The sequence below is a fragment of the Anthonomus grandis genome, chromosome 17 (assembly GCF_022605725.1).
Source record: "Anthonomus grandis grandis chromosome 17, icAntGran1.3, whole genome shotgun sequence".
Lineage (NCBI taxonomy): Eukaryota > Metazoa > Arthropoda > Insecta > Coleoptera > Curculionidae > Anthonomus > Anthonomus grandis.
In genome coordinates, this window is record NC_065562.1 from 9,127,885 (window position 1) to 9,140,111 (window position 12,227).

The 12,227-nt window shown below is 31.4% G+C and overlaps 1 protein-coding gene across 2 annotated transcripts in view; it reads left to right on the plus strand.

Annotated features, from left to right (window-relative positions):
- LOC126746545 (zinc finger CCHC domain-containing protein 8 homolog) overlaps positions 1-12,227 on the plus strand; it is a 68,178-nt gene that overhangs the window by 49,733 nt on the left and 6,218 nt on the right. For both annotated transcript variants that reach the window (XM_050454854.1, XM_050454853.1), the window contains exon 5: positions 5,666-5,972. In XM_050454854.1, the coding sequence (XP_050310811.1) occupies positions 5,666-5,972 (307 nt within the window). The remainder of the gene's footprint in view (positions 1-5,665; positions 5,973-12,227) is intronic.

The window sequence follows — 12,227 nt, forward strand, 5'->3', positions numbered from 1 at the left end:
CGAAATGTTCCGCTTTTGCCTGTAGTATAGGACCACTAATTGGCGATCCTCTACTTCTTTCAACTTTAAACCAGTTAAATAATGCTTTATCTATATCAAAGTTTACTGAATAAAATACAAGTTGCTTCACTCGGCGAAAAACCTTTTATCTTTCGATCTCAAAGGCAAGCCGCCGAGCTCCTCGCCGACGGGGAACTAGCAAAAAATGTAAAGGGGAAGTCTGGTAAAAGATAGCTATTATTTTACGAGTTTCGTCTAATTCGAACTGTAGGGGAAGACGGAGCACGATTTTATAATAACTTTATTATCTGGAATAAAATTATTATTTAGTGTACCTACTTGGGAAAAATATGTAAATTGATAATACTATAAATTATTTGTTTTTATAACCACCAAACTAAATAAATTTTACATTATCAAAGTTTACTTAATTCAAGAACTAAATGGTTAAATTTTTTTTGTTATAATTAGGTACTTAGGTATCTTATTAAAGGTTGTTTTGGTACGACTGGTTTCATTAGGATTTATTTTTAAATCAAAGTCAAAAGTTTGTGTGAAAAAATGTATATATTACTGTTACTAAACTTAACAACTAAAGATAGACATAACTACTAAGTAATGACTAAAATATAAATAAATTTAATTGTATAAATTTAGAATATCAAATAATCTATTCATTTTTTCAATGAAATCTGCAGTAACTTTTGCTGCCTCTGGAAGATTTTTAAAATCAATATAAGTATGCAATGCTACTGCAACAGAGTGACTAAATCTGAGTCGCTAATTTAACCTTCATTTTCTGAAAGTTATTTGGAAAAATGTGCTCGCTAGATAGTCTTGGAGCAAGTCTATACTGTTTCATTTTATCATAATTATACATGGTTTCCAAATAACTCTTATTTGTTGCTCCTTTGTTAATTACAAAATAGTACTTAAAAAAATTATTCCTCGTTGATTTTAACAAATGTGGGACGTCAAACATATATACAAGTTCTTTGTCATCAACTAAAAACCGCGGATTTTCCTCAGATAAATGTAAAGTAGTTTTGACTAGTTTATAAAAATTTGAGCCCTGGTCAGAAACCACGCCTAGGCATTTAAACCTGTTGAATTTATTTTCCGAACTGATTCAAATAAAATATTTTTAAGTTCATCTGAATTTGGAGATGATTTATAGAAAAAATATGCGATAGGCTGCTTCCAACTAGTTGCAATACCCCGGGCCATTAGAACCAAAACGTTGCTGGCAATATCTGTAATGTTTCCTCTCAAACCTTCCTGGAAACCAACTACCTTCTCACTTGAGATATTGTAATATAGATGTGACTTAATGGACATCTCATCTATACATAAAAAACAGCCTTTTGCTTTGTCATTTAAAAAACGCGATTTCAATTCTATTAATCGAAAAATAAAATCATTAAATCCTGGATTTATTGGCCAGTTTTTTGTGAAACGTTGAAGAGTGGACTTTGACGGCAAACGACAAACGGATGACATTTTTTTATAGGCTTTTGGTCCAACAAGGTATAAACTCATAGCAAATTATTATATTCATTTGTGTACCTGCTTCCCCGAGGAGACTTGTTCAGAAGAGATAGCTGACTCTTAAGGAATGCACAAGAATCTGCTGGGTAGTTGCCATCTAGGAATTTTTGAACATCGTCCAAAGTAACTCCTACTTCCAGGGATCTTTTTGCGTGAGAACTTTCCTTTTCCAGAGTTTTAATTTCTTTTCTTAATTGAATTTTTCTTGGAGTCATTGCCGAAATCTTCATTGACGTTTCACGGAACTTATCTTGAAAGTAAAATTTATTTTAGATATACGATACCTGTTTTAATACAACATTAAAATTTAACTCAAAACAAGATCAAAATAATTTTAAAAACTTTAAGGTAATGTTTTTTGGAATTTATTGAACTTTACCCAAACTGAAATAATAAAATCTAACAAAAAATATAGATTTTTTTACTCAGGAGCTAAAAAACTATTATAGGGGTAGCTTCGTATTCATTATTAAATTACTAGGTTTTTCTTAATTTTTATTGTACTTTAAGTAAAACATTTGAGTATAATGCAAGCGTAATTGTTTTGTATATTATAAAAAAGTTCACAGTGCTGATTCTTTCACTTACCTGTATTATCACATACATCCGTCTGGACAGAAACATTAACCTGCATCGGAGTGTCAGTTTGCACGGAAGCGTCACTGAATTCCTTTCTTAATGTGTGACTTGCAATGATGTTAGAATTATCTGTGCCTGGAAAAATAGTACGTAAATTTGTAAATAATTCTGATTTCCCTATACACCAAAAAATTGCAAATATTAAAAGGTACCTTCTATAATACATATTGCCATTATAAGTGCACAAATTAGATGAAAACATAAAACATACTTGTCGATGCTCTGGTCAGGAACAATGTAGGAATTGCGTCGGGTCTAAGACGTTGATTTGAAGGGGACATAAAACTGCTCTCCGCAAAATGCAAGCTACAGATATTAACCCCTTTTATAACATTGTTCCGGAGTAAGATCGGCATATCTATGTTCGCCAGTAAATCCCAAAATACCTTTTCAGAGTTGACACCTATAATCCATTTTTTATATTAATTTAAAAAAAGAAACAGGATCATAAAGTAACTAGGAATGCAATCATGAATTTAATAAACAACTAATTCCAATGTACTTACCTATTTTCATTTTTCGGACATCTAAAAAACATTAAACCACTTCCACGCTTTGTAAAACAAGTGTCTACCGAACAATAAGTCAACATTTTAATATAATAGATTATAATAATTTGCCAGTCCACTGAGTCCACCCGGTACAACTAGTAATAAAAGGCTCGCACATCAAAACGATTTAAACTCTACTCACTGTGTAACCCAACAGATTCGATTGTAGGAGCGTCGCCCGGCAAATGAAGTGAGGGGCGGTGAATAGGTAATTCGGCGCGTGGAGCCAAGTGAAGCAACTTGTATTTTATTCAGTAAACTTTGTCTATATCTACATGACTGGATAACCTAAGTTTCTTCTTTGGTAGCAAATTTTCATTAAGTGCATTTTTTATTGCATCCCGGTTTTTCCAAATTTTAGAAACACTTGAATGCGATAAGCCTAAGTTGTTTGCAATAGCAATATTGGATTGACCTTCTTCAAGTCTGCAAATTATTAAGCCTTATTCCTCAATGGGCAAAACTTTTTTTTTAATTCATTTTAACACTACTTAACACGCTGTCTATACATATGCACAAAATCCCGGCACTAAATAAAAAGTACATAAACAAAGAAAAGCATTTATTAGATCGACAAACAGGAATTTTTCCGGCCCCCAGGTTCTTGGGAATTCCCCTGAGAAGAACTTGTAGTTATTGGTTACAAATGATTGCTGTGTGAATTACATACGTTCGGTCATTAAATCCGGCCTTCCACATGAAAAATCTTTTACATAAGGACGTTAAAAGCGACTTGGTCGCTAAAACCGGCGTCGTTATAGGCAAACTTTTTCGACTTGCTTTACAAATAAATCCAACCAAACTTCCCCAGATTTCATCGTAATAAGCGACTTATTTTTATAAGAGACGTCGTTATTCCCGAATTTTACTGTATATAAATAAATTAGGCCTTGTTAACTTAAATTTAAGTTTAACCTTATTTACTTAAGTTTAACCGAGTACACATAAAATTACAATATTATTATAACTACTATCAGAAAAGCAAATAAAACATACAGAAAAATATTTAACCAACTTAATATACAAAAAAAAACAAAAGTTTAGATAAAAAAAAGAAAAAAACTCACCTAGCGCATGACCGACTTGACTTAGCAATACAAATAAAACAAAAGTGGAAGAACTATCCAAAAACAAGTTGATGAAATAAAATTAAAATTAAAATTGTTCCTAAGTTCAACACAGTCATTAAGTACTCTAATATACTATTTTATTATTGACGTTCAACTAATACTGTTTTTAATCTGTATTTGAAGCTTTGAAAAGACCTGTCAACATAGTCACTAATATTAAATGTATTTATTGGCTTTGATGCACAGAAAGAAAATGACCTTTGAAAAATTGCAGTGCTGGGACAGGGTATATCAAATTTTAAAATCGTGCGTGTTGTTCGGTTATGTCTAGAGATTCCTGTTTTAAGTTCATTACGTAAGTAGGATGGAAAATTGTTTTTTAAAAGTTTAAACAAGAAACAACAATAATGAAGTTTTTCTCCATTTTGCACATTGAGCCAGTTTAATTCTTTCAGCTACGTGAGTAAGTTACGTGATCCCATCTTCTTAACCCATAAACAAAGCGTTTGTATTTTTTTATTCGAATTTTGTATTTTTTGCAGTTTATACCTACTGGAAACATCAAGACATGGTCCATAAACAAAATTAGAATAAATTACAATGCGATAAGACGAGAGCTTCACAAAGTTGCTTCTTTAGAGTAACACTTAAGAGAGCCATACTTTTGTACAAGTTTCTCAGAGACATATATGCTCTTTGAACTACTTTAGATATCTGCATTTTAAATCTGAAATTTGTGTCAAAAACAATACCCAATCGAATTTAACTGCTAATTTTTGTAGAGATAAGTTTTCTTTGTATGATTTTTATATAGTTTCATAAATTTTAACTAGGTACCTCCACTTGTTACTTTTAAAGGGATATGACAATTATCATGATTGTTTTCATTACGTTTCAACTGTGTTGTCCGGTGTATGTTTTTTAAAGAAACCTTTTAAAAGCGTATGATGATGCGATAAGCTTTGTTTTTACCTTCACTTTATTTATAAAATAATTGGCTCTGTTTTTCGACAATCTATGACTTCTCAACGATATTTAAATTTTAAAAGAAATCAGTGCATATCGGAAAATCATGCATTTTCTTTACATGAACGACAACAGGTTCGGTACCAGCAGGACCAAGGATTCATAGATATTCCGATATTTGTTTTCCGCAAGATTTAAATCCATTAGATTTTTTCTTATGGGGTTACTTAAAAGAACAGGTATATCAACACAGGCCATTCACAAAAGTAGAACATTTGGAAACAATTATTAGGGAAAAAATTCAGGGTATAACTCCCAATAAAATCAGAAATTTATTGAGTGAATTTTCTTCTATAACGGAAACCTGTATTGTAAAAGAAGGCAGATACGTTGAAGCAATAGTGAATTGACGGTAAACATACACGCTTGTAAGGCAATTAACATTATTAGTACTGTATACGATCTAATTATTGTGAAATAAATAATTTTCTTATCAATACACTCGCAAATAAAATACGTAGACAATATTCGTTATTTTAAGAGAGAAACTATTGCTAAATTAAGCTGTGATTAAATAAAACCTTAAAAAATTCTTTCTATTCACTGCACCATGTTGCTAAGTGGTTGTTGAGTTCTTTTATGCTAACCTGAGAACGTATCGCCAAAAACTAATCATGATATCTCTTATTGGTTTAAAAGGCCATTTAGCTGCTGCTGTTTATTCAAAAACTTGTTAGTTAAAAGTTTCTGCTATAGGTTAACTTTTATATGTTTCAGGGTAACAACGCAATAATGTTCATAAGTTTTCACGGATCCTTTTCTTATTAGAGTTTAGTCTACTCTAGCTCTAGTAGTTTGTTGATCTTGTTCTAAAAATATTTAATATTTTAGGAGGTACCATAAAGAAGATGATCAAAAATACGCCCATCTCCAACCAGGCAAGATATCAGCGGCTCTCCGTAAAGCCTTAATGTTAAAAAAGAACCAAATTCCGAGTTTCGTGTATCAGATGAGAAGATTGGGCTATCCACCTGGCTGGCTAGAGGAAGCGAAATACGTGACTTCAGAGCTGTCTATGTTTGATATCGATGGAAATAATGTGAAAAATCCTAATGCCAGAAAGCATAAGGGCTTGGATCCTGAAAAAGTGGTAGAGTTTCCTGGTTTTAATGCGCCTTTGTCCAAAGAGTTTAAAGATGTGAGTAATATTTCATTTGTGTATTTTTTTTTAATTTTCGGTATTTATAAGGATACCATATACATATCTTTACAAGTTCATTTCTTAGTACATCGTTAACATTTTAAAGCTTTTTTCCAGTTTCCTAATCTTTTTTTTTAGATTTACCACTTGAGGTTTCATGATTTCACGATCACAGACTTACGTTTTTCTTATAGGCACTATACTAATTTATTACAATTTTACGTAATGCTTTTTATTCTTTTTTTAATGACGTTACGTCTAGTTGCACTTTTAGTTGTATGTTAGGCACAATATATCAATAAAATGCTCTATTTAATATACCATAAGTACATAAATAGTAGCCTTTTAATTAAAAGTTAGCTTTTAACACTAGACCATTGTTGGACCAATGAAGTTTTTTATGTAAGCGTATTTTAGAAATTGCTGAATATCAGATTTTATGTAATATCCAATGAAATCTGTCGTTGGTTTAAAGTAGAGCTTGGAAAACTCTTTTTTGTTCAGATATCATATATATTTTCATTAGGTTCCAAGCTGAATAATTAAAAGTACACAGAATGGGTTTCCAAAAAAAAACAGCCTTAAATGGTGCCTACTTATATATTTAGTAAAATCGCGTAGTAGAAATTCGCATTTAACATGTAAAACATATATGTTTTAATGTGAAACTTTATAAAGGCTCGTGAAATTAAAGCAAAAAATTTCTCGATTGAACATTTATTTGTGCATACAGTGTTGGCGATAATAATTGCAATATTTTTTATTCATTATTTTCTTTTTAATTAGGTTACCTTTTATAGTTTGTATGAATATTTCGTAAAGTAATAAGTATCTTGGTCTTGAATATCAAAAATTTGTATTGTTATGTAAATAAAAGAACATAAGGATACAAAATATAAGAATCATAAAAAACAGCCAGGACAAAATTATTGCAAGAAATTTATTTTGTATAATAACATAAATTGAGATTCATAACAAATAGTTCTTTATGCATATTTCGTATAATAGCTTTTAGCTCTTATAACATCAGCACATCTTTTTGGCATCTCCCATAAGTTCTCAATTGGATTGAGGTCCAGGGTTTGAGCGGGCCACTTTAGAACTTTTTTAAGATTATTAAATATTTTTAATTTTCAGTCAATTTTTTACACGCCTAAAAGAGTGTTGGGGATCATTATCGTGTTTACACACGAATGTTAGAGACATTGCTTCATCTGTATAAGGTACTATCACTTTTTCCAAAATAAATTCTATCCCAAAGTCTGAAAAACACCCCCATACGAGGACAGAGTTTTACGCTGAAAACGAATTTTTTTTTAGTCATTAAACGTCCAGGATAAGTGGTCTAGGGTAAACTGAAGACGAGCACTAACGTTTTTTTTTCTCAGTAGGGGTTTTTTCAAAGCTTTGTAAAAACCTTAGATCTCCTTCAACTAATCTTCGGATTATGCGGTCACTGATTCTGATGCCTCTTGATTCCTTCAAAATACCCTTGATTTTAGATGACGATATATATATATGGGTCATTTTCCGAAATATTAATTATCTTTCGCCCAGATTTTTTTTTATAGGGACTATGTTACCAGTTGCACAAAATCTCTTTATAATTCGAGACACTGCAGACTCAGTAAGAAGTAAGTTTTTTTGCAATTAAACATTGTTTGACGCCCTGCTTATAAAATTCAATTACCCGATTACTGTTTTTATCTGACACGGTTTTACCACGAGTCAGTCGAGTAGTTTTTAAAGTTTACTTGGTGGAGACCCTCAATGTGTACAATAACGTGAATATTTTGATAATAAATAACAAAAATAAATCTGTGTAAATCTTGCAATAATTTTGTCCGGGTCAAGAAATGTTTATAGATAACATTTTTGGCGTATCATCTATTATGATTATCTGATCTAGCAAAATGGAAGGTTGCCGCTGACTAAATACTACTGGGCGATATGTGCTCATCTAACTATCTCGAACCGGACTGATACCGGACCGGTTGTGCTCACACTACAGTCCCTTGCTATAACTATTAGATCCATGCTCAAAAATTAAATTTTCCTGACTTCACACAAACACGTCAGTAGACTTTTAGAAGGCTATATCTTGTTAAGGCACCAAAATTTAATATAAATACACCAAATGTCATTAACAAGAAGAGTCAACTTACATAAAAATTAAATCTTTTTACATGAAAATATATTTCCTTGCAAAAATTTGTATTTTGTATGAACACCTTGCGAAGCCAACACAGCTTCTTTAAAATCGTCAAGATTTTTTTCACGTTTGAATAATAATGGGCGTTATGAATATTAAAAATTCCATTATTAGTAAAAAGGGATTCATCACTAAATAAAATCTTATGTTCATGTTTTTTTATAGCCAGTGGGAAAATTCTAAACGAGAAAGGATTAGAAATGGATAGAGGTTTTCTTTATGTAAAAAATATCCCACACAGATGATTTTGACAAATGATTATAATCGCAGCAAACACTACTTTCAGGATTTTATTCAACGGTCGCTAAAATAATTTCCTCATCATTCACCTTAATAATGCAGTGTCTTCCTGTCTCATAATTCTTTGAAATTACTGATCCTATCTCTCTCAGCCGCTGATGAAGTGCAATTAACGTAGAGTCCAGTGGATGGCTTTTGGAAAATTTTCAGCATACCTGCGTTGAGCTAGTCTAGCATTACGCTGCGATTCGCTATAAACTAAATGCATATTAGCACATTCTTCGTTATTAAAATAAACCATTAATAGAGTTAAAATTTTGTATTTTTTTTTTAATATCAATAAATATTTACACGGAAACATTTACAGTTAATTATTCTTGTGAATTTGTGACCAGAGATTTTATATCAGTGTGTGTATTGTGGGTATATTGGTCAATTGTTAAAGAAAAGGTATTTGTTTCGAGCCAATGTTTCGAATTATATTTAATTCATCTTCAGGGCTCTAAAATAAATAGAATGAAATGGTGTTAACATTTTTTGTTTTGTTTTCCTCTATTTTCTATAAATATTTATTAAAAAATTATAAAAAATACAAGTTAACATACAATGACAATATGCATATCATAGAGCTTCAAGAAGGGGCAGGGGGAAACTTTCAAAAAACACTTTCGTCAAATTAAAAAAAAATACATATCAGAGAGATATAAACGTAGATAACATTAAATGGCGGTTCCGTAGAGGAGGTATTACAATTAAAATCTGATAAAATATATAAAATGGAACAAACCGGTACGTATACGGTAATTCAGGCGCTGATTCTTGGGTAAATTTTAAGAAAAAAACTTTATATGAAAGTATGTCCTAAAAGGCGTAACTTTTGAGATACCGGGTGGTAAAGATTGAAGAATGTTTTTTTATAACACCTGTAAAACCCCTGTAGATATTTTAATAAAATTTGGTATTCATTTTCTATGCATCAAAAGGCATTTTCTGAGGCTCACTTATTTTTTTTATTTGTACCAGTGACGTTCGTGTAAGGTTTAAATTAAATATTTTTGAAGAACAATATAATACGCCACTTTTTTTCTTGTTTTTGTAATTCTCATTTATTTCTGAGCAAATTTAATCTCTTGACTTTCTTTTGTACGAGGATGCGTATTCGAATAAAAAAATAAAATCCATCTGCCTAAATGTATTACGTGTTTATTATTAATGTTTCGATGTGATTCTAATTTTTGTTTGAAACCAAATGAAAGAAAAAGAAATTAAATAATTATAAAAAATGTTGAAAATGACCACCCTCTGCCATTTTGCGAGAGTCTATACGTCGCCGCATTTGCCGACGAATCCGATAAAAAATTCCGGGAGAATTTTGAGTTACGGCACATCAATTAATGATTCAATTTCGCAAGTCATCAATCCCCAGTACCGGAATCCTGTACACCAAAGTTTTTAAATCACCCCATGTGGTAAAATCTAGTGGATTCATATCTGGTGAGCAACGGGGCCAAAACTGAGGACCGCCTCGGCCTATCCAACGATTTGAATATGTTTCGTCTAAATAACGACGTGCTAATAAAAAATTAAAATGGACAGGAGCCCCCTCGTATATAAACCACATTACTCTTCTAACATCTAGGGGTACCGTCTCAAGAAGTTCTGGAATTTTGTCTTGGAGAAAACGAGTGTATGTTTCCCCATTCAATCCCTGTGGTAGAAAATTTTAGCTAATAAGGTGGTCGGACTCCAACGATTCCAACCCATACCTTTAAAGAAAATTGTTGTTGGTGATGAGCTTCAACTATGGCATGGGGATTTTCATCTGCCCAACTGTGGTTATTATGGTAGTTAAAGATTGCCTCTCTGGAAAAATTAGCTTCGTCGGTAAACAGAATCTGCCTTAAAAACTGAGGGTTTTGCTTAATTCAAATTCAAATTCAAAATTCAAAATTGTTTATTTTGCCAAAAGTAAAAAAATACAAGTATCATTTAGTTACACATAATATATACAGTTGACAAAAAAGGACCAATTCACGATTACAAAACCGGTAACAGTGACCGCTGAGCGGACGCCTGCGAAAGGACCCTTAACCTAATAAATAGCTACTATAATAAATACAAAAAAAAATAAATTAAAAAATAGTACATATAAAGTATGCAAGAAAAATAAATAAAAAACTACTTAATAAAATAATTCCCAAAAAAAAAACAAAAGAAAACAAAAAACAAAAAGACAAATTAAAAATAAAAGTTCTGAAGAGAATGGGAGCGCGCAGAAGGAAAACGAGTCTTGATGACAGTTAGATTTTAGGGATAAGTCAGGGCGTGGCAGAATATTAGAAACAATACGAAATAAAAAAATAAAAAATCAAATAAAAAATCTCAACATCGAAATTATTATAATATTGATCTTATTTAAGTACTTAAATTTATTTATGTGACTTTTAAAACTTATAACCTAGTCTGTTCTTCCAATAGGATCTTATTTATTGAATTTTTAAAAAACAAAAATTTTGAATTCTTAAGGACTTGTGTCAAGCTATTCCACATTTTAACAGCAGTGTATGCAAAACTTTTTTCATAGCATGAAGTTCTATGGTGGGGTACAATATAGCTTTGGTCATTGGCGGTACGCTGTAGCCCTAAAGTAGTTCTTGGAAACGGTTTAAATTTTTCTAAAAGGTAGGGGGGTTTGCCAGTACTTATTACTCTGTGTATGAAACAGTAAAAATGTTGTTTTCGTCTGTTGGCCATATTTAAAATTTTAAATTCATTTAGATAGGGCGTTATATGCTCTCTATAAGATATATTATATGATAACCTCATACACCAGTTCTGCATCTTTTGAATGGACCTTTTAGTTACCAATGATAGCGAGTCACCATAGACAACATCACAATAGTCAAACAGGGACAGAACCAGAGAATTACATAAAAAATATTTTTGTTTTTGAGGTAGATACTTTTTAATATAATTAATATTTTTAAGTCTTAAATATGCAGTGGAAAGTTTACTATTTATGTGTTGCTGAAAAGATAGGTCTGTGTCAAAAATAACCCCCAAATTTTTTGCATTTTGAACGACTGGTATAGTATTATTATTTAAAGATACCTGAAATATTTGTTCAATTTGTTCACGAAGTTGTTTATCTTTGTTTATTATAAGAATTTTAGATTTATTTGCGTTTAATTTTAAATTATGGTTCTTTGAATATAAGAATAATTGGTCTAAGTCATTAGTAAGTTTTTCTTTAGCTTCTATCACATTACTCTTCACTACAGGTATAGTAAGTTGGGTGTCATCGGCAAATTGATTAAATTTACAAAATTTAACACTCCTGTACATATCTGCTACATAAATGGCAAATAACAGAGGAGAAAGGACGGATCCTTGAGGTACTCCCTTTTTGACAAGTTTGAGATCCGACTTTATTATTGTAGAGTCTTTTTTTGTACTTACGTAACTATACCTAAAGGTTAAAATATTTTGTAACAAATTTAGTGCATCTGTAGAGAATCCATAATACTTTAATTTTGCTAATAACAGTTCAAGATGTACCGTATCGAAAGCTTTACTAAAATCTAAAAGTGTCATGCAAGTACTATTTGTTTGTTTTTGAAGGTGGTAGACAATGGTACAGTGAAAACATCTTGTCGGACTTGCATTGTCTTATTTATTTATTGTAACACGACGTTTCGGTTGGTAAGTATCTCCAACCGTTATCAAGTGTAAACTAATGTGTACACACACATCTAGTATATAAGCCTATAGAATAGTAGTTTGCTGTCAGTTTACACTTG